This window comes from Schistocerca americana, chromosome 1 (assembly GCF_021461395.2).
Source record: "Schistocerca americana isolate TAMUIC-IGC-003095 chromosome 1, iqSchAmer2.1, whole genome shotgun sequence".
Taxonomy (NCBI): Eukaryota; Metazoa; Arthropoda; class Insecta; order Orthoptera; family Acrididae; genus Schistocerca; species Schistocerca americana.
In genome coordinates, this window is record NC_060119.1 from 410,079,250 (window position 1) to 410,103,961 (window position 24,712).

Consider the following 24,712-nt stretch of genomic DNA (forward strand, 5'->3'; position numbering starts at 1 on the left):
AGACAGTTTTTAATAAAGATACTCTAGATAAGTTACACGAGTGATATGTAAGCAATCTCCTTTGTAGACAGATTGTATTTCCCTAGCATTCTACAAATATAGCGAAGTCTACTATTTGTTATATCACGACTGGGCCTATGTAACTGTTCCACTTAATGTCCCTACTAAGTGTTACATCCATGTATTTGTATACGTTTACTGATTCAGCCAGTGACTCACTGATATTATATTCATAAGATACTATGTTTTTTTTTTTAGTTTTGCGAAGTGCACAATTTTACATTTCTGAACATTTACAGCAAGTTGTCAATCTCTGCACTACTTTGAAATCTTATCAAGGACTTACTGAATATTTTATACAAATGACTCAGGTGACTTTGCAAAGCCAATGAATGTGAAGGTGAAATAAATTTTATGCTAACAGACTGGTCTGCAGCAAAGTGTAATGTTTACATTCTTGACATATGTAACAACTTTGCCTTGTTTCACAGGGGTACATTCATGAGGCACAATACTGGTCTTCACCTTCGACCGACTTTGCCGTGCTTTTTTTGGTTGTGGTGAACCTGGAGTCTTCCACTGCGAAGGCTGCACTGTGGTTTCAGGATCATACCCATATGTTAACAAATTTGGGTCATTTTTAGTCCGATTAATCAGTTCTTGGTACACTTCGAGTCCGTATTGTCTCTGGTCACTTGCCAGCACTTTTGGAATGAATTTAGAGCACACTCAACGCATGTTCAGATATTCAGTTAAAATTGACTGAACTGCATAGAAACTTAAATCAAGTTCATAAGCCGCCTCCCTGATTGTAAGTCTATGATCAGAGCGCACTAAGTCACGAACTTTTACAACGTTTTTGAGGTGGAAGAATGGCTGGACCTTGGTTCATCTTCAAATGATTCACGGCCATTTTTAAATCTGTTGAACCAGGCAAAAACATTTGACTGGCTCATACAATTATATCCAAAAGCTGTTTTTAATAGTTCGTAAGCCTCAGAAGCTGATTTTCCAGTTTTAAAACAAACTTTCACACAAACTCGTTGCTCCGTTTTTACGTCCATTTTCACGCATACAGAATCTGGCAACAGACCCTAACAGACCCACACTCAACCAGGTGCCACTGAATAAAGAAAACACAGTTTCCTGTCAGAGGGCGTTCAAGAACAAGGCAATGACTCACTCCACACCCTCCATGTACCGGCCCACCAATCCAGTAAGCAGTAGCGGATCCACACACGTAGAAATACGAGAATTTGTTTGATATTCTGTTTAATTAACAACATGCAGTAATAAATATTGGCAGACTATTGCACAGAGTGGACACAGGAGTAGTTACTCTAGCATAAGATTCCATGTGACCGAGGTTATCTTTCAGATGTAAGCTACAGTCCTTGCCAGATAATTCTGTACATTTCAACCATGTAAACTAAGCTGGACACTGTCACCAACAAATCAGTATATCGTTTTGTGTGTTCACTCAAAATCGTTCAATACTATTGCATGAAAGTTCTGTTAAGTCCGAAGCAATATGAATAATTCAGAGTTCCTTACTGCTCCACACTGATTTTTTTACAAGTCTGAAACTTGAGCTTCTGCACTGAATTGTGCATAGTTCAGCCCTGCTTCTGCACCGAATTGTGCATAGTTTAACCCTACGGCATTCCAGCTGCCCAGAACCTTTCTTGGTAGGTTTCACCACACTTTCCAACTCGTGTAACACACAAATTCCACTCAAGTAATTCCTGGTTCCCACACTGCCCTCACTTCACATGCTTGGTCCCTATATACCAGAGCTACCACTCTACCTCCAAATAATATACTTTTACTTCCTAAATACAGAAAAATGCATATAAGAACTATGTCTTATAACCTAAATTGAAAGTAATGGCACCGCAGTCTTCTGCTTTCAAAGTTGCATCCTCAAATCACAACAGCAGTATTTGAATTTATTGTTTGACTGCAACATCATTTACCAAATTTCTTTGTCATAAGTTACTACACTTTCATTAATTTAAAAGATTCTAAAATGGTGCATGAGCCTATTCTTTTCCAAAGAATTTTTCCTGCTCTTTCTTCTGATGATGACCATTTGAACCTAGCTTCAATAATTTGTACTGAATATTCAAATTAACTATACCTGAGACTTAAAAACTAATTAATTCTAAGGAATAGACTTCACCCAGTTTTTGATAGATTCACAATGTTTAATATCACTACACTCTTATCTTTGGTGTTCCATAATTTCTTGTTGTGACTTGTTTTTAATTTATTCAGAAATCAATATTTAACTATAATTAGTGTTATGACAAACAATTTTGTACAATGCCACACCGAAAAGCAATGGCTCCGATTTCTTTATGTGAAAACTCTTTCAAAGCTTTTTAAATAATACAAACATTCTACATTTTTATTCTTCATGACTACATATTTGCAGCCCTTTCCCAATAGAAGCCTCTAAATTGTAACATGGAACATGGATGTGCAATGTAACTATGTCGGTATGTGAGAAACAGCATGCTGTAATTGAGTTTTGAATTTGATGGGTTCTTCTGCAAATGGAGCATCCTCTCATTCAACATGGCAGAGCCAGACCATACACAATTGCTGTGACATTTGCAATAATCCAATGCCTTGTGTTCACATCACACATTCTACAGTGGTGATATCAACAAACTGATCTCTTGTTTAGAGAAATAAATATGTGTACATGAAGAATAAAGATGTAGAATGTTAGTAGCGCTTTTTCATTTGAAAAAGCTCTAAGAGTTTGCACATTAAAAATTTGGAAGCATTATTTTTCAGCATATCATCATATATTGATAAAAATTTTCATGTATCATTCACTGTCACATGAAGTGCTTCATCGAATGACGCCTTAATTACAGCTGCAACATTTTTTCTATGAAAATTGTCAATTTCCAAAGTAAATGTTAAAATTTTCTCTTTACTTCTGTTGTGACTCAGTCATTTAGCATCCAGTGATAAGTGTTTCTGTTTTAAACATTCTGTACATTTTTTTATAATTCAGACAGTGTATTCAGCTGCTCAGTGCTACCTATAGTGGTGATGGTATCATAACATTATATTGATAAGATATTGAAATGGCAGCATTCTCTGGCAGCAGCCAGTGCATAGTCATCAGGTACAGTTTTGGATGGCAAACTTCTGGGAATTCCACCAGATAATCTGGCCTGCCACACATTTTATCAGTGCTGGCTTGCACACCCATGGTCCCAGGGCCAATGGCAGTGATATATACTGGCAGCTCACTGAACTACTCAGCCAGGTCCACCTTTCACTCGGGCTAGTTGGAGTTGGTTGTTGGTGGGGACTCTGTTTTCTTTCCACTGGCTTATGCAGGCATATGACTAATATATATTCAAATGATTTATAGAGTTCAGTCATACATCTGTGATAATGCTTAAGTTTTTCATTTATGTGCAGGTCATCCACAGTATAAATGAATTATCAGCAGGTGATGCAGTGGGATTTAGTGTTCTTCAACATCAAGCAGAACGGCTTTTGTCTGTAATTAGCCACGAAGCAATTCAACAATGTGTGGATGACACAGAGCATTTGCAAACAAGTGGACTGTCTGACAGAATACTTCGTCTTGAATCACGTGCTCGACCAGTGCAAGGTGTAAGTCATTATAACAATATTATTGTAGAGGTTGGGAAACCACTACCAAAATTTCACATCATGAGTAAGATGTCCTGCACTAGCTATTAAAATACTTTCATTGAAAAGTTATGACCAATTTCACATCAGAGGAGATGCACCTTAAGGTGAGAGGGTTTGTTTATTTATTTTTTAAACCAGTCATGGCATGCCAAAGCAAATACTATGAGCCAGCTCCCATTGTTCATTGTCAAGTTGAAACCAATTACTTTGCTGTACCATAACAGTTAAAAAAGAAAAAAAAACTGTAATCTGAAATGCACCTTCACTGATGTGAAACCAGTCATGAATGACTTTTGAATAAAAATGTATTCTACTAGTCAGTGTGGAAGATTTTATTCACAGTTGTAGCAATGCTTATAATACATTTTATTTTCTATGTGTTGTGGTAATATAATGGCTGAAAGAAAAAAAAAATGAAGCAATAGTTATCTACATAAACAACAGAAAACAATATTAGTCTTCTAGCAAATCTTTTGTTATACGTATTTTAAACTATGATACAGAACTGTATAAACCTCTGTTAGGCAGCAGTCATTGAAGTGGAATATCAGAATTTGTTCAAACTCCTGGATAGTGGAAATATAAATATATTATAGTCTCTTTAGAGAAAGATCTTGGTAAAGTAGGTCATGTAGTAATATGAAAGTAATTTTATAAGTAATTCTCATTTATTTTTATTTATTTGACATTATCTGTCTTCTGTCATTTAATTTAGTTGCTCTGTCCTCAGCAACCTTCTTCCTCAGTGTCGTGGAAGTATTATAGTTCCATTTACGATACCATCTTAATCCATCTGGTGAATGATTCCGGTAGTGGCATCAGAAGACTCTTCTAAGTGATGGATAGTGGTGTTTCTTGCATGGGTTGTTTCAGCTCTGGGAATAAGTTGAAGGTGCATGAGGAAACACTTCCCAACCATATTTGTGCAGCTATTCAGTTACGATTTTGATGTTATATGTATGAACATTGCTTCGGAAAATGAACAACTGAGGTTTTCTGGCCAATTGTTGAATAAATTAATGGTAATACATCTCTGTCACATTTTGCCCACATGGAATTGTTTCGACAATGATGATTACATGAACGTCACACAGTAATTTGTTTGACCTTTGATTAAGCTTTGTAATATTTTTTGGTTCACTATGAACTCATCACAAGATTTGCCTAAAGCACTATGGATTTTGGCCCAATTTTTGACATATACATTTCAGTCTTCTTGTGAAATCTTTGATCCTCAACAGCCACAGCACCCAACATCAATCTGGGCACCATTTCTAACTTCCGTTATTACAAAATAAAAGATGGTATCAGCAACAACAAAACACAAACTTCTTCTGCAAACTTTACCCGATAGGTGATATAACCAAGAATATCAATGTGTCATTCACTCTGCAGTGCAGCCAGTCTGAACCTTATTAAAAAATAACCCAACTGAACTCTAGCAATTCCCTGAAATGCTCCTTATTTCGCTATTGTGTCGCTTTTTGATCAGTATGACACATGTTCTGTTGTAAGTATCGGAATTCAAGACTCAATTCAGAAGGTCGATCAATCACATGTTGATTTTACTGGTGCATTTCTCTCATTTGCCAACAAGTGACACAGCATTACCTGCATCTGAATACATAGTTGCACAAATAGTGGTTGATGGCCCACACTGTATCCAGAGCACTATCTTTTCAGTCCAAATGATTTTCAATATTTTCACAGTACAATTTTTGCTATAGAAGAGTCTTACAGGTAGCGTTAGAAATACCAACTCCGATATCCAGTGCAATTGTGGAGTCCGAGTGTGGGCTATGCTGAAGTATTAAGTGTGAAGATAACAACAAGCGATTTAAGTGCAGTAATACCTGCCCTTTTGGGTGATAATGGGTGTTGTGTTGAGGCTCAATTCCCTGGGCCAGATACACAGAAAAGTGCATGAGCCGGTGATATTCGTGCCGTGCAGACTGGAACTGCAGGTGATGTTGTTGTGGTAGACACTACAGGGAATGCTCAAAAAGTTGTTGATATTTGTGTTGCTGATGATGTGGAACAAATGGTATGGACATATATATTTCCTCATAAGCAGGGCAAACAGAGGAAAAGAAAGAGGAGACAAGTTTGTAGTGTGTGCCAAGTCGACACGGCTGAGTCTGCTGAAGACCGTAGCGCAAGCAAAAGTACTGGCTCACAGCCTTGCAGGGCACGCAGCTGACATGTGCAGCAAGCAGTTTAGAGCACAGCCACAATCTGATGTATGCAAGAAGTATGAAATCGGTGAAGGGTACAATGTGAGCTTGAAAATAAACATTCTGACTGAATGTCATGCCAAAGTTAACCTTTGGTGATAGACAGCTGTTGTTGCCAGTGTAGATCTATCACAAGAAAAGTCTGTTGGCTCCAAGTCTTGCATCTAAGGGTACATTCTTGCAGCTGAAATTTTGGCTTACTGGGTTCCAGATGACTAAGTAACTGATGAAGTGTTATCTGTTGCTATGGTTTTCTTTTATTTTATTCCATTCTTCTGTATCACAAAGTCTTCACAATTTTCATTTTCATAAAATGATTAATTATACTGAAGTTGACAAGATTAGCTAAATATGTGCGTTTCCAACAGAGGCATGCCCACTATTACTTACATTCTGCGGTACTCACAATATTCCAAAGAGTTTAGCTACTTTCTTGACAAAAGAAGAATCATCACCAAGATATAACATTATTTTATTAATGAATCCAGAAATAAATTAGTGTTAGATTGTGCAATTAATAATAGGAATTTTAAGTATGCCAGACATTCGTAGTTTCAAACATTTCCAAAAGATGAATAATTTTAACTGCACTTACAGAGCGAAACAAATTAATTTCTTTTTATACAATTTAGTCTGAAATATAATACATTGCTCTCAAAATCATATGAAATTCTTTCAGTTAAACAGCTGAGATAATGTTCACCAATGCAAGAATATGTTTTCTTGGGAAGCATTAGGGGAACCTCTGTTGCAAGGACAAAGTTCTGAAAGTTATTCAAAAACAAAAGGTTAAAAAACCACCAGACAGAAAGATGAGATGCCAAGCATAAGAGTTTAACTGAGCCAGACCAAGTATTGTTTATGATGAGGTTTGGTTTGTGGGGCACTCAACTGTGCAGTCATCAGTGCTCGTAAGTCCCAATTTTTAAACTTTCAAATTTTTACACAATCCAATTGAGCCACTGTCACAAATGACGATGACAGCACAAATACCCAGTCCCCAGGAAGTATTGTTCAAGCTGATATGTAATGTTAACTTAGTAGGAAAGAAAGTGTGTGTAATTTTTAGTTTATAAGTGTGGAATGGAGAGTTAGAAGTTGTTTGTGCATAAGCATGGCAAGAGCACTAGCAGTGAAATATGTTGTGTATTATTTGAGTTAATGGACAGGGCAACAGACCCATGAGACACATTGTGAGATTAAACAATACAAGGAAAGATTCTAAGGTGATGACAGTTATAGGAAGTGTATGAAGAGTATTGTAGTGTAAATATCAGAGAAAAATGAATTTGTAGAGTGTACGGAAGAATGGAAGCAGTTGTAAAATGTAGCGCAGTAAGTGTATTGTGTTTAGAATTGCCAGTCTAATATAATCAGAGTGGAGAACTAGCCCTGAGCAAGACCCAAGGAGCTGGGTCTTCCCCATGGAGGGGAACAGTGTCGTGTCGCTATCCAGTTTTTAGAAACATTTTGTAAGGAAGCCACTGCTAAATGTTGCAATAAGCACCTGCGGGCTGGTATGCACAGTGTGGCAACAAGTGGGTCAGAACAACAAATACGCTATAGGATTGTGAGACAGGCTAGCTGCTTCGCTATATCTGCACCACTCAGCGGTAATAGCTGGAGTGGGCGGATGTGACACCACACCAGAGCAAGACCCATGTTGTGAGCTATATGACCAGAAGCTTGTGAATAGTGCAACAAATGTCACTCAAAGCCATGTAAATAGCTGCAAATTTTGAGGCAGATTCATTTGGAGTCCAGTAGCACCACCCCACCAGGATGCCAGATTCACACTAGATGACTGGGCACCACCAGTGGCAGCCATGGGTTTGAGTTTAGGTCAGGCCAGCTACTGCCTGCACTGTCTCCTTGTGGGACTCGATGCCACAGCATCACGACCTGCTGTCGCCAGACTCCTGCCAGGGGGCAACAGGTTGCTTAGTGCAGCTATTCCACAGAGGAACGCCAACACTGCTGAAGTGGGAGAATAACGCTGACATCAAGGCCGTGGGCTGACGTCAGCATCACAGGACGCCTATGTGTGAATCTCTTCCCCAGAGCAGAAGCCAGCCACCTGCGGATCGATGCTGGTCAGGGTCACCGGAGCATGGTGTGTCTTCCTCGCATTAATAAAGACATGACATGTATATGAAGTTGAATAAATCATTTCTTCCAACCAGCAATGTGTCACTAGGCCTGCCAGCCCATCACTCCACCACTTACCCTGCCAAGGGCCACCTGCACTCTGCAGTTAGTACTTTCTTCTGCCAACCAGTTCATTTGTGTCTTGTAATCTGAGTTGCCATAAGGCTACTGTTCCACCAGCCTCGAAATTAAATAAGACTACCTGCCAGTCTTGAGAGAGCACTGCTGACTGTTAGCACTTACATCATACCCTGAAGATTTTTGTGGTGAATACTTAAACAGTTCCAGCCCGACATTTGAGTATTCACAACTTTTGTGGAAAACTGCCTTTCTGCACATGACAGACCGTTTCACAGTCCTTGAATTTGTCTCGTAGATGTGAATTTGTTAATCTTGTAGGAGAATCAGTCACATGTTAATGTTCCCATGCACTCTGAACCATAGCAACCTTCTCAAAGTTTCAGTCCCACTTAACAACCTGCAAAATGCTCTTCAGAGCTGAAATATATGGCTTCCATACCTGGATTGATGATTTTACTGCAATGTACTGAGGAAAATTAAAATGTACTTTTTCCAGAAATTTAATCTTGTTGATAGGACAATAAATTTGCTGACAGTTCAAAACCTGCATAAAAGCCATGGGTCTTGTGGAAATCTATAGAATGAGACACACTGTGTCCCATATGGGTTACCTCCATTTATCTGACAGGCTGTAATTTATGTACTGTGTGAACAAGTCATATTAAATAAATTACAAAACTGTGCCCAGCCACATTAACTGGTTTACAATCTACAAGTCTGGCTGAGTACTATTTGGCCATTTTCAAGTGGTGACTGTCTTTTGGTTGCTGCTACCAACATTATATAGCTGCATGGCCTTCAAATGACATCACTGATGCTCACTCCAGCACCATATAAGGTGCATTGCACACCTGCTTCAACTTTCCGAAGATTAGGTTCCAAGCACTGCTGCTGCCCTATTTATTGAGGGTGTCATCACAAATTTTAATCTTGATCACTTCTTTTGTGATGCTATCCCAGAAAGTATTAGTCTGTGTAATAACAGGTGTCTTGTCGAATGCCATACAGTGTCCGTTTTCTAGAGCAGGCTCTGTTACTGCTGATTTCCAGGGTACTGAAAGAAAAAAAAATCTCTTGTGCTCTTCAACAGCATGTGTAGTCATTCCGACATAAAACTGTCCACACTCACATGGTATTTTATGTACTCTTGGCATTCTGAGACCTATATCACCGTTCACAGGCCTCATGAGCTGCCAAATGTTTACTGCAGCCCTTATGACCGAATCAATTTTATGCCTCTCTAAGAGAGTCTAATCTTTCTTGTTACTGAGCCACAGTATGGCAAAATTGCAAGATTCTTCGTGTCCTCCTTGGGGTCCTTCTGCTTATGTTTTTTCATAAATAAGGCCTGCGAAATCTAGTGTTTGTTGTAGCCATTTTCCTTGAATACTTTCTCTAAGTGGATCAGTTCCTTCGGCAGGTTTTCAGAATATGGGACAGCCTCCACTCGAGGCACCAAAGTCCTCAGAACAGAATGTTTCTGCACCAGATAGTGATAGCAGATATCAGTCCACGTGGGTGGGTTTCCAGTAAACACTGTGGCTGAGACACCCATTTGCTTTATGGCAGATGAGGACACCAAGGAATGGCAAGGCACCATCATGAACTTGATGTTGTCAAGGATAACGTTGATGTAGTCCAAGAATTCTCCGAGCTTCTCACATCCATGACACCAGAAAACGAACATGTAATTGGCAAAATGAAAAAAAGCAGCTAGGCTTTGCGGGAGCTGTGACTAGGGCGATGTCCTCAAAGTACTCCATAAACCGGTTGGTTATAACTGGAGCTAATGGGCTCCCCATTGTGACACCATCCTCTGGTTAAAATATTCCTCATCATACAAAAGATATGACGACTTCAGAGTGTGCTTAAATAAATCCATAACAATGTCATCAAATAACAGAGAGACCAAATATATAATCCTTGATGGGAATGAACATGAATAATGACACCACATCAAAGCTGACCATAAAACCACCTCCTCCAAGATGTAGGCTTTTAATTTGTCTGATGAAGTCGGTCGTATTCTTAATGGGGTGCACACAGTGACCAACGCGTAAGGAGGCTGTCCAGATGTTTTGCCAGTCTTTTAAGTCAGCGATCCAATGGTACTCATGATAGGATATGGATGTGTGTTCTTCTTGTGAACCTTTGTAGCACAATACAAAGTAGGTGGTTGAAGTGCCTGTGGGTGGAAGCTTTTAATGACATTCTCTTCCATTGAAGACCTCTTAATAAGCACCAATGTCTTCCTCATTATTCTGGATGTTGGGTCCCTTGATAATTTTCGGTATTTCTCCTCCTTTAGCATCCACAAATCTTCGCATCATAATCGGCTCGTTCTATTATGACGGCTGCCAGTAGCAGAACATGCTCTAGAAAATAGGCATTGTCTTTCATTCAGTGAGACATCTGTTATTACATGGACTAGGTTAGTGTCATAAAAGAAGCATTGAGGTTAATATTTTTGACAACACCCTCAATGAAGACAGTGAACTGTAGCTAAGCACAGCTTGGAACCCAGCCATCGGAAGGTTGAAGCAGGCATGTTGGGCGCGCAATGAAAACATTACCTTATATGACATGGGAGAGAGCACTAAAGACATCACATAAGGCAGCATGACTATATAAGGACAGCAGCAACCAAAAGACAGTCACCACTTGACAATGGCCAAGGAGTGCTCAGCCAAAATCTTGTGGATTTTTAACCACTTCATGTGGCTAGAAGCTTGAGAGAATATTATCAGTACATTTCACCACAGAACCATGCATTCATAAATTACAAAACTGATGTCTCACAATAAGATGAAAGAATATTAACCCCTATATATCATCTGGAACTGTTTGCAATAATAAATAATCAATTAGCACTGTAATGAGGACAGATAAATAAATACATACATATAGTCCTTGAAACCTATAAAATACCAGTGGGAAATTTGATTGGAAATGTTATTTATTGTTAATATAGATCATAATTTCTTAATGCAGAGGAATGTCCACATGTTTAATAGTGTTGAAAATGACACCACTCTTTAGAGGATATGTAATACATTTCTTCTGTACCATCTTCCCTAGATTCGTATCCATATAATAATAATAATAATAATAATAATAATAATAATAATAATAAACCCACAAAACCACCATGGCAACACAGGCTACAGATCAGAATAGAAAAACGGAGAAAAGACATCAGACAGATAACACAATTTATAAGAAATGAAATATCAGGCAAAAAACGAAAAAGGTTAGGTAAAATCTCACAACAAGAAGTGATAGAGCAATTAGATGAAAAGAAGCAGAAATTACAAGCATTGGCCAAATGACTTAGAAGATACAAAAAAAGTGAAAATAGAATGAAACAAAACCAAACATTCAACGCAAACCAAAAGAAATTTTACCAGACAATAAATAACACACACACAAAAATAGACAATCCACCAAACATAACAGACATGGAACACTTCTGGAGCAACATATGGTCAAACCTGGTGCAGCATAACAGGCATGCATGGTGGATACAAGCAGAAACATCACATACGAGATGATACCACAAATGCCTGAAGTGATAATTTTGCAACATGAAGTCACCCAAGCAATTAATTCTACTCACAATTGGAAAGCCACTGGAAAAGATAAAATAGCAAATTTTTGGCTAAAGAAGTTCACCTCAACACATTCACATCTAACTAAATTATTTAACAGTTAACATTGCAGACCCATACACATTCCCTGATACACTAACATATGGAATAACTTATCTGGAACCGAGCGAGGTGGCACAGTGGTTACACACTGGACTTGCATTTGGAAGGATGACGGTTCAATCTCGCGTCCGGCCATCCTGATTTAGGTTTTCCGTGATTTCCCTAAATCACTCCAGGCAAATGCCGGGATGGTTCCTCTGAAAGGGCACGGCCGACTTCCTTTCCCCATCCTTCCCTAATCCGATGAGACCGATGACCACGCTGTCTGGTCTCCTTCCCCAAACCAACCAACCAACCAACCTAACTTATCTGAAACCTAAAGATCAAGCAGACACAGCAAACCCAGCTAAATATCGCCCCATAACATGCCTACCAACAATATACAAAATATTAATTTCAGTCATTACACAGAAATTAATGACACATACAACACAGAACAAAATTATAAATGAAGAACAAAAAGGCTGTTGCAAGAGCATGAGGATGTAAAGAGCAACTGATAATAGATGCAGAGGTGACATATCAAGCTAAAACTAAACAAAGGTAGCTACACTACGCATACATTGATTACCAAAAAGCTTTTGATAGTGTACCCCACTCATGGTTACTACAAATATTGGAAATATACAACGCAGATCCTAAATTGATACAGTTCCTAAACATAGTAATGAAAAATTGGAAAACCACACTTAATATCCAAACAAATTCAAATAATATCACATCACAGCCAATACAGATTAAGCATGGAATATACCAAGGAGACTCATTAAGTTCTTTCTGGTTCTGCCTTGCTCTGAACCCACTATCCAACATGCTAAATAATACAAATTATGGATGCAATATTACTGGAACATACCAACACAAAATCACACATTTGCTATACATGGATGATCTAAAACTACTGGCAGCAACAAATCAACAACTCAACCAATTACTAAAGATAACAGAAGTATTCAGCAATGATATATATATATGGCTTTTGGAACAGACAAATGTAAGAAAAATAGCATAGTCAAGGGAAAACACACTAAACAAGAAGGTTACATATTGGATAACCACAGTGACTGCATAGAAGCGATGGAAAAAACAGATGCCTATAAATATCTAGGATACAGACAAAAATAGGAATAGATAATACAAATATTAAAGAAGAACTAAAAGAAAAATATAGACAAAGAGTAACAAAAATACTGAAAACAGAGACAGCAAGAAACAAGACAAAAGCTATAAATACTTATGCTATACCAATATTGACCTACTCATTTGGAGTAGTGAAATGGAGTAACACAGACCTAGAAGCACTCAATACACTTACACGATCACAATGCCACAAATATAGGATACATCACATACATTCAGCAACAGAAAGATTCACATTAAGCAGAAAGGAAGGAGGAAGGGGATTTATTGCCATAAAAAACCTACATTATGGACAGGTAGACAATTTAAGAAAATTCTTTATAGAACGAGCAGAAACTAGCAAAATAAACAAAGCAATTACTCATATAAATACATTGGCTACACCATTGCAATTTCATAACCACTTCTACAACCCTTTAGATCACATAACATCAACAGATACAAAGAAAGTAAATTGGAAAAAGAAAACACTACATGGCAAGCACCCGTATCATCTAATACAGCCACACATCGATCAAGACGCATCCAACACATGGCTAAGAAAAGGCAGTATATACAGTGAGACGGAAGGATTCATGATTGCAATACAGGATCAAACAATAAACACCAGATATTACAGCAAGCATATTATTAAAGATCCCAATACCACAACAGATAAATGCAGACTTTGCAAACAACAAATAGAAACAGTAGATCACATCACACGCAGATGTACAATACTAGCAAATACAGAATACCCCAGAAGACATGACAATGTAGCAAAAATAATACATCTACAACTTGCCATACAACATAAAATAATAAAACAGCACGTTCCCACATAATAACAAACCTGACATCATACTCACCAATAAAAAGAAGAAATTAACACAACTAATCAAAATATCCATACCCAATACAACAAATATACAGAAGAAAACAGGAGAAAAATTGAAAAATACATCCAACTGGCTGAGGAAGTCAAGGACATGTGCCATCAGGATAAAGTTGACATTATACCAATTATACTATCAACCTGTAGTCATACCACACAATATCCACCAGTACATCCACGCAATACAGCTACATCCAAACGTGTATATACAACTACAGAAATATGTAATTATTGATACATATTCAATTAGCCGAAAGTTCCTAAATGCAATGTAACATATACCGTACAGTTAAAAGGAAGTCACGCTTGATCAAGGTCTGCGTCACTTTCCATTTTTAACCAGACATAATGTCTGAGAAAGGAAAGAATAATAATAATAATAATTCAACATTAAATTTTGTGCAATACCTTTTATAATAATAATAGTAATAATAATAATACAAAAATCATAAGATTATTCTTTGGAATTAATCAAGTTACAGTACTCAAGTTTAGAATACAAAAAATAGATTTTTATAGGTACATATGCAAATCCAATAGTGTTTTGAGGTTTCAAAACATTTTACATATATAACTATATAGTGACTGTATCACAGCTTATGGTTGTTTTGCAAATACTGTAACTTAATTCTGTGAAACTGATGTCCTTGCGAAACTGAGTGCAGTTGCAATGTAATACTTGTGCTTGGGTTCTACACAAAAATTTTGTTACATGAAGATGAAAAATTTTTCAGGTGCATAAATTTTTGAGTCACAGCATATGTTGCTTAACTTAGTACTAGAGAGGGCTTGATAGTTTGAGGCAGGACACTGGCTAGTTTCAGACCGCCATGTTAGTCTGTTTGTTATACTACTGTCGTATGACTATTTAGACGACATTTTAATTTAATTTTAGCACTGGTCTGGCATAGATCACACGTGACTGAGATAATGTATATTTTGACTTGTGGCACATCCCTAATGGTTTCTCTACACAATGGAATCTATGGAGCATGAGTCACCTATGAATCTATCACAAAATAATAGTTATGGATCCAGCACAAACTATTGTAAACTTTGGGGAATACCTGATAAATAAATAATTACCTTTGTGGCCAGTATATTTCTTGATTTCATGCTCTTCAGTTTTTTTCTTTGGAGGAATGTCAAAAGTATGGTTTATGTTTTTTGAACTGCCATAGCTGAACTGCTACCTAAAATCCATTATGCATTTCACAACATGAAACAGAAACCTGCCCAGCTTGACATAACTGGATGGTCAATACCACAGTGGTATTAACCAAGTAATGAGGCTCATGCCATAATGTTGGAACATTTGTAAATTTATTCAAATGTTCCTTTAATTAAATGTGTTTTGTGTCCAATTGTTATTGTTCATTCTCAGAAACTTATGGGTGTCTCATCAGCATAGCTGTTAAATAACAGGTTAAAAAAGTCATTTTAAGTAACAAAAAATGATCCACTGTGTGTCTAATCATTTTGAAAACTTAGTCTGTGAAATCTTGAAGATCTCTTCAAAATTCAAATCCTGATTTCAGTGACCATACACTCCTTTAATGTGTAAAATAAACTAGTTTCTGTGGTTCAAATCTCACCATTAATCATGAAGTTTATTTTGTGTTTTCTCTGTTATAGCATGACAAAGTATACAAAATCAGTGCTCAGAGAATCTGTATGCTGTATATATACTAAAAGAACAATAATTCACTATGTAACAGGTTTCAGAGCCAGATGTTTATAATGATATATTCTATAAAACCTTTCATATGGACATTGTTACAAAGACATCAAACATCTCAATTTTCCAATACAGGTAGATTCATCTGTGAATACTCGCGGGTCACGGTGTGACATCGATGAGCGTTATCCCGATATGAGCAGCTCTCGGGAATCCCTTATGGATCTGGCTAATGTGGTGAGTCTGCCACCAGTGCCTGAGGACAGTCTTGGAAACTTCTACAAACTTGCTGTCAGAACGTCTAGCCTGTCATCACTGAAAAACTTCCGCAAAGTAAAGCTGTGTTTGCAGCGTGCATCCTCTGAGGAGGATGAGGACAGTGAAAGTGAAGAACACAGCTTTGCTTCATCGGTAAGGTTTTTAACATTTTCTGCATTTACATCTGGCAACTAAATATTAAAAAACAATGCAGTTATAATCTCACTTGCTACATACACAAAGCAAAGTAGTACAATTGTTAAAACACTGGGCTTCTGTTTAGAAGTGAAGTTGAGATACCTGTACAACCATCTGCATAAAGGTTTCCTGCAGCATTCCCAAATCATTTAAAATGAGTGCCTGGACAATTTCTTCAACAAGGCCACAGGCAATTCCATCCCTTATCTCTGAGCCAGTGTTCCATCTCTAATAACCACATTGTCAAAGAGATATTACATTTTAACCTTCCTTAACTTTTTAAAATTGCCATTTTATAGCTTTGCAACTGTTTTCCTTGTATCAACAGTTGGCTTGGATACATTTTCATTCCTTATGGGGCACCTGTATCCAAGTAATATGGTTACTTCACATATATAATTTAAACAACTTTATTAACTGACACAGTATCTTAAATGAGGATAACATTTGAAGCACAGCAACTCAATAGCACGTAAAAGTGTGATCTCTTCAAATGATAACTGGACTGATAATAAGGAACAAAAGATTTTCATACATGTTCATAAATCACTTCAATTTTTTGCTCTGGACTACAACATGATGTATATGGTCAATATTCATAGTTCAGGGGCAATCCTTGAAACTGTAAAGGCAAGTGACATAACTATTCAGGGGCATCTGTATTTAAATGTGCTATCACCCTATTGGTCTGAAAATAAGCCACATTTTTATTCAAATTTCACTCTAAAAAAATTAGGGTGTGTATTCTATCCACTACGTTGTCTTTTCACAAACCTTTGCTGTAAAATTATACTCTTTTACAACAATACAACTAGCATCAGTTGCAAAAACAGGTGACAAGGCATTTTATTACACAACAATCTTTTACCTGTATTTTGTTGGCTAGATCTACCAATATTGTTTTGTTAGCTTACAATTCAGTTTCAGTTGTATACTGGTAAGAAAGCCTGTTTTGTGCCAATACAAATGATCATTTTAGTGAAAAAGTATCATCACACCAAGGAATTCAGCACTCATTCAGGGGACAGACATGTGGCAAATATCTGAAACTTGAAGCTAAGGTTTTTTCCCCAAGTACAAAATAAGAGGAAAGATGGGATACTTATCTCACAAGAAATAATCCAACTGACAGCCTTGGAAATCACAAGAGCCTTAAATGTTCCACAAGGAGGATTCTGTGAGAGTATAGGTTGGTGTCATCATTTTAGTGGAGAAATGGCCTTGGTCTCTGGTGAATTACTACACCAGCACAAAGAATGCAATCAGGTTTCCAGGGGAAACCAGTTAACTTCAAACTAGTACGGCATACAGTTGCAAAAGTGTCACTCATACTTTATTCATCAGATTGGCTAAGCTGACAGAACACCAGTAATTTTTTACATGCTGAGCAGTGTGACAGTAGGCATGAAAGAGGCAAAAAGTATCCCATTAAGAGGAACTGTGAATGAAAAAGAGAAAAATAACTGTGATGTCAGCTGTTACAGCCAACGGGAGAAAGTTACTCCATTATGTCATCCTGAAGAGAAAAAGCTAGATGCAAGAAAACCTTCCTAAGGGCGTAGTGATTCACTGGCAAGAAAGGCTTGGATGACAGTGCAACTGATTGTTGGCTGGCGGATGATTAAAATTCGTCTGGATTTTGTACCATGTCATTGTATAAAATACTTCAATATTAAAGTTAAAACCAACATTTCAACCATATTACAGTGCCCTTCCTCAGGGAAAGGCGTAGTTATGTCGACTGGCTGTCCACTGTATGAAATCACAGACCTGTGGCGCAGCTTGCTAAGATAGCCATATTAGTTTTGGATCCTTTTAAGGGACATCTAACTTCTGAAGTAAAAAGATAAGCTTGCTGCATGAAAGACATACTTTGTCATAATACTCAGAGGAATTACTTCAAAACTATTGGTGTTAGATGTGGCTATAAACCATTCATTCAAGGATAACTCTGAAAAATGTATTCAGATTGGCCCCTGGAAGAAGAATATACCCTTACACAGTTTCGTAAGACTAAGAAGCCATCAGTCACTCTAATGTACAAGTAGATTCTTGCTTCGTGGGCCTTCATATGATCAGAGTCTAGCATACAGGGGTTCAAGAAATGCTGCATAGGAGGTAGCGAGGATGGAAGAGACTGAATAAATGATGGGATTGAGAGTAATGAAGCAATTACAGTTTATGACAGTGGATATGACAAAGTACGGTACCAGTACGTTAGATGCCAATGGGTAGTATCAGATGTTAGAACAAATTTTTACATGCTACCCATGTCTTACTTATACGTAAACTTCTGGTAATTTTTCTCTCTTCAATAAGAGTTTAGCTTATTTTCACACTCAATGTTTTTTTTCTTCCTCAAAATTTAGAGGTATGGCTTATTGGGCCAATATGAAATATAATGTAACTTATAGCAGAGACTATCATTCTGAGGATTTTTTCCCAACTGTTTCTCTGTCCCATTTGCCTTCATTCTTTCCTGTTTGGTGCCTTTCTCTCTTTTTTCCATCCATAATTTCCTGTTTGATTTGTAAAAAATAGATACTTTGTCTGCACACAACATGCAGTGATACAATTCCTATGGTATTATGTAGTAATGGTCCCATCCTAGTGATTCACACAGCAGCTTACAGTCTGCCCAGATGACACACGTCATGTGTCTTATTTACTACTTCTCAGAAATATTACATCTGCTCACTGCACTTCGTGATTTAGTAGCCTTACCCCCCACCCCTTACACACACGCACACACACACACACACACACACACACACACACACACACACACACACACACACACACACACACACGCTATCTCTCTCTCTCTCTCTCTCTCTCTCTATCACTTAGACTCTACCAACCTGCTGTCTTTTTACGCTCATTCACACTTGTTACCTAAGTCCCAATATTGATGGAAGTGTTATCTGACCACAAATTTTATTCTGTCATCAGTCATAACTACCATTATTCACTTTATTTTGCAGCTCCACTATACTTCCCACAAAATAAATTTTATTTTTTGCTCTCTCCTTACTACATTTGCTTCATTTATTTAGTTGTACATTTTCTTTTTACTCTAACCATCAACCATGTATCCTTGCTCTCTCCACCTACCAAAACACAGAAAAATTTGCCTACCACAAGCAAACACTCAATTCCACATACTCTTTGTACCTTGCTGATTAGAACAAATGTTACACTGTAAAAGATCTTTGGCAAAACTTCTATAAAAGCTAGGACCACGCTGACAAAGATCTCTTACACTGCAATACACATTTAATCCACCCATGGTAGGCAACCCTCCCTCCCAACCCCTGCAATGGCCTTAAGTCAAAAATCACCTTTCTGGTGCAAATCTTCAATAACCTCCAATTTATTCATCAGATTAGAATCAGACCAAAGCTAACTTTGAACCCTGACTATTTCAGTTAGTACCCATTTACAACTGTGATCCTCCCTGTTGCCAGCTAACTATAACCTTATTAACTTACAAAACTTTGCAATCAGTTTCAGTCCACCATCATAAATCTCATCTTGACCCAATTATTCACAGTGCACACCACAAATTTCACCTGCCATGATGAATTACATGATTATGTAGTGGAGGACTTCTACCATACACAATTACAAGGCTTGCTGGGAGCCTCATTTATGAAGGCCAACATAACCTACAGTTTCTTCTCAAATATCCTCTCAAGCATCTGTATCTATCCCTTTACATGCTTACATGCTTCTCAAGATCCAGTCCAGCATCATATACATAAAAAATAACTATGTTCTCTCTCTTTGCACTGTAGATGCCGCCTCCCTGACCAATGTCCCACTGGCCTTAGTATTGTCATTACCTGCCTCCTGTCTGAGATTCAGGATCAATTTCTACTTCTGAAAGTTCACCTGTTAGCAAATCAGCAGTACTGCGATGAGCACTAATGTCAACATTATATACCAAGTTGTTTGTGCAATATCTTGTGTAATCCTTTATAGCCACTCGGAATCTTAAACCCCACACCTAGTTTAGATTCAGTGTTGACATCCTAATGAACTGAATCAAGACTGAGGACAATCTATCTTCATTCTTCACTTGTTCTTTGGCTCAGTGAGCCATATTCCTGGATCTTGTTCTCCACCCCTATTCGTGTCTAACCTACAAATCTCTAATAATAGGGTGTGATCATGTAGTTCCGATCCACTTCAGTGAAATAATGGATGTATTTACATAATACGCATGTGTGTTCTTTGTCAGTCTATGTATATATTTCCTCTGCACTTCAAAATGACATCCATCCATTTTAAAGCATTGTTCCCACTGTTGAAGAGCAGGGCTTGAAACACCCCCAATTAAATTCCTTTACTGGGTTTTGTGTAATTTATCGAAGCCGCCAAACAGTTAATTATTATGATTATATAACCGTGTGCTTAATGGATGAAAGGCTATCTGTTTTTCTCCTGTGGTTTCAGGGGTATTTCAACCGAGTGCGGCTGTTTTGCAACTGAATAGTGTAATGATTGAAAGTTTGTCTATTATTAAGGACCATAAAGGTTGCGATGTACAAACTGATAAATATTTTCTACTAACACACAAATGCTGAGGCAGTTGCTACCTTCGCCTTACACGTCTAATTACGGTTATCTCTTTTAACTGATTGCTGATTTTCAGTACTTCGTCACACACAATGCTGATGGGTAACATTCACAACAATCCTCACTGCAATCCATGGTTGTTGCTGGCCGACGCGGTTGATGCGAAACACGTAATTCGGCACTTGTCACTTTCTGTTTCATATCACTCGCGAATCAGTATTAGTGAGGGTCAACCCCATGACGATCAGGGGGACGTGCTCACTCGTCATACTCCGGTGAATCTTACCGTTTACAACTCACTCGACCACCATTCTTGCCCGTCTCTCCAACAACACCGCTCACTCAACACTCTCTCATACTACTCCACACTCGACACACTGCCTACTGCAGCGCTTGACAATCGCTGCTATCGACCTGGTTGTCGAATACTAGCATCTATGTTTGTTGGATCACGGATCCCTTACAGGCTGAATACATTTTGAAGAATAACTTGTAAAATATCCCTTACCTTTGTTTTGTACACCCTTCACTTTATGAACCCCAAAGTGAAAAAATCGAAGGGTGTCATACCAGATGAGCCTGATGGCCATAATCTCAGTGAATATCTATCTATTGCAATGTTCCCAACGCCGCAAGTTTTTTTCTTTTTCTTTTTCTTTTTTTTTTTTTTCCAAAAATCTGGATTTTCTCTGAGCTACAGATACTGGATATTATTTAGCTCACCTTTATTCTTGACCACAGATATGACAAAGCTAGGATTTCATCTTCTGGTTCTGTAGTAGAAGTTGGCTGTCATGAAACTTAACACAGTATGCAATTGCGTAAATAAATATGCTGCTTCTCAGATCTGTGTGCCATATATTCTCTAAGTACCACACAATTGACTCTTTATGATAAACAGTTCTTTCTTCAGGATAATTACAAGGGCTTTATAACTCATTTATGAAAGTACACATCAACTTGACAGATCGAAATATGACAACAGAGTGAACATATTTTACAATCTTTGTTTTTTTTTTTTCCCAATCAATATTAGCACATTCAACTGTGGATCTTGCTCCAGGGTTGATGCAATACTTCAGCCTGGGCCAACGACAATACATGGAGTGTACACAAGTGAACCCGCAGGTACTCACTCTTGCGAAGTTACAGCAGTCGCCATCCCCCCTTGAAGTCATGTGTCATACCACTATGTGGCTCTCCATACGAAAAATGTGAAATAAAAAATGCACGCCAGTTGCACTCTTCTATAAATTACATCATTATATCGTTTTATTGCTTGTGAGCATATTTTGTCAGAAAGGTCGACAACAGGTTACACATTATTTCAGCAGAGTATTACGTATTTCCCATTCAGTAGTAGTGTGAGATGACTTGCAGTTATGTTTGTTAACTTTATAGCAGATGTGGAATGTTACCTCGTCAGTAAACAATAAGTGACTCATAGGTGTTCTGTTTCAGCAGCTGCCATTGACTCAGTGCCAAAAAGTCCCTAAAATATAGCTGCTTGATCTATAGACAGTATGGAAAATCTTGCACAGCCCTTCACAGACTGGAATTATTCTATCTGACCTTATTCACACAGATTTCCAGTGCCCCCTTCTGCACATAGCACCTCCTCCCACAACTTCTAACTGACCACAAAAGTGGACTGCCTTCATCATTTAGTATGTATCAGGACTGATCAAACTGAATCAGATTTGTCTCCAAGGCAACTACTCCTCATCCCCACTCCCCCTAAACTGTCATTTTACAAAAAAGTATAGACTGACCACTGCACTTTAATTTAACTTGCAATAAGATTTGAATGAAAAACAACTCAAACTAAAATTCCATTAAGCACTGCTCAGTTATAAAATGAGTATATGCATACTTATTGGGAAGAAAGAAACAAGGATGTATCAGAAAGCCCAGATAATTGTAACAGATTTTATTTACACACAATATCATTCACTGCTTTATAAAAATTTCTTTGGCTAGCAAATGGTTCACAATGTAGTCAGCTGTATAAAATGTTCACAAATGTGCTCTTCATTGATTTACACAACATTAAAATTTATGTATCAAAAATAAATTACATATCTGTAAAAGCACAAAACATAGGACCAGAAATTTATGTAATGTATAAACATAATGCAGTACACAACAAAACAAACTGACTTGTTGTACAAGTAATAAATGGTAAAATTGGTTCTTATAAACAATAAATAATGGAAATTCAAAGGCCAATAGTCACCTTCCCAGTGTCATTTAAGCTTGCTTATAGCCCTAGACATATATTACGTCAGTCATCATCACAGATCTTTTACATACACAATTCTATTATTACATCATTTTGCAATCATATTTGGGATAAAAAATAACTAATACATTTTAAAAAGCAAAAAGAATATTGTTATTCTTATATGAAGCAACATAATCAATGGATGTACCTTAACTCCAAAACTGTTACTTTGTGCACAGCTGAATGAAATCTTAAAAATAATATGTTTAGGTGAGGGCCTCAAAAAATAATGTTTTTATTACAACACTATCATTTTGTTTTGCAGGATGAGCAAGGAAGCAGTGACAAGGAAATGAGGCCAGCTTTTCTGTCGCAAAAAAAGAACATCATGCTTGGTAACATTAAAGAAGAAGTTTGAAGACTTCTGGCACTTGACACCATTTCCTGGTTTATTTTGTCTGCAAAAACATTAATGGCCTTCTGGATTTTTTTGTGGGCAACAGCTCCTAGATATACTGGAAGAGAGGAGAATTATTGTTGCAAAAATACTTGTAACTTAAGAAGTCAAATTATAAGGAAACAATGTTCACAAAATATTCTCTGTTATATGACTGCTATATAAACTTTATTTTATATCTAAACACAGCAACAAAAATTGTGACACAGATGTATATAGGAAATCATGAACAAGCCTCAAACTTCTCTTAGAGTGCTTTATATTATAGTTCCAAGGAAAATGCACATTTTGTTTTAGAAAAGTGTGCTGGAGGATATGTGATAACTCTAAACTACAATTTTAAAATTAACAATTTATAAAGGCTTCAAACAAATCATTTTTACAGTTGTAGTTTAGAATTATCAAGACACTTTTCCAGCTTCTGACAGACTTTCCTACGACTGAACAGATGTATGAGGCATGTTCAGAAAGTAAGTGTATTAGATTTTCAAGAAATTACAGGATATTGTTGATACACTTGTGATTATTTTTACCATATACTTACCATCCTGTTCAATGCACATGGTGAGCTGTGACACAAGCTTCCTTACTCCCACCTCTAAGAACTTTCCCACCAGCTCCTTCCCCCACTACAGAATCTCTTTCAGCACCTGCTCGTCTATTGAAAATTTAATTTTGTAGCTCAGGCTATGTGAGAACATATGTCATCATGCAACAAGCACACTCCTCCCATCAGCATTTCCCTCATTTTTGTTTTGAATGCTTTTTTTAAGGGTCTCAGTACCATTGTGCACTGATGGTCTCCCAAGGCAAAGATTCCACCAAAATGATGCCCTTCTAGTTCCAGAAAACAGAGGCCATGATTTTTTTGTTCGATATAGTGGTTCTGAGTTTTTGACACATGGGGGAATTGGTGTGAAGCTAATGTAGCAACTCTTTTTGTCTCAGGAATGTAATGAGCTGCCTACATTTCATCTCCAGTCAGAAAATCCTCTTCTTCCAATTCAAGTTGCTCAAGAAACTCGTTGGCACTATTGACTCGATTTTTCTTGTGCCACTCAGTCACCTGTTTTGTGACCCATCTCATGCACAGTTTCTGGTATCCCATTGTTTCTGTGATTGTCTCGTATAAAGAGAGTGCCAGAGAGTTGTGGAAATATTGCAGAAATTTCATCTACTGTCAACTAGCTGTCTTCATGAACATGTATATATGGACTGGAATGATAAGTGAAAATTTTGTAAAATTTGTCCAAAGGCTGGGAATCTAATCCAGGTCTCCTGCTTGCTGGGCAGGTTTTGTTGTCCACAAAGCCACTTGGCACAGTGGTTCACACAACTCTACAGGTTACCCTGGCATGGACCCCTCCTTGATCCAACTTCTCATAACCACCCCAGTCTACTTTTAAATTCCCCCTTACACAGGAACAGAATTGCCAAGGCTT

At 37.6% G+C, this 24,712-nt stretch overlaps 2 protein-coding genes across 3 annotated transcripts in view; one reads left to right on the top strand and one right to left on the bottom strand.

Moving 5' to 3' along the window:
* Positions 1 to 690: 690 nt before the first annotated feature.
* Positions 691 to 23,763, top strand: LOC124602094. Its single transcript, XM_047136295.1, has 4 exons — positions 691 to 1,216; positions 3,448 to 3,645; positions 15,688 to 15,963; positions 23,139 to 23,763. The coding sequence occupies exons 1-4, from the start codon at positions 1,175 to 1,177 to the stop codon at positions 23,229 to 23,231; spliced, it is 609 nt and encodes a 202-aa protein (XP_046992251.1). The 5' UTR covers positions 691 to 1,174; the 3' UTR covers positions 23,232 to 23,763.
* The window catches only part of LOC124602067 (sphingomyelin phosphodiesterase 4), a 200,969-nt gene continuing 198,802 nt past the window's right edge, over positions 22,546 to 24,712 (bottom strand). Inside the window, exon 13 of one of the 2 annotated variants that reach the window (XM_047136294.1) lies at positions 22,546 to 23,319. The gene's annotated coding sequence lies outside the window, so the exon portion shown is untranslated. Of the gene's footprint in view, positions 23,329 to 24,712 lie in introns of both variants that reach the window. The other variant, XM_047136293.1, reaches the window with a different exon arrangement.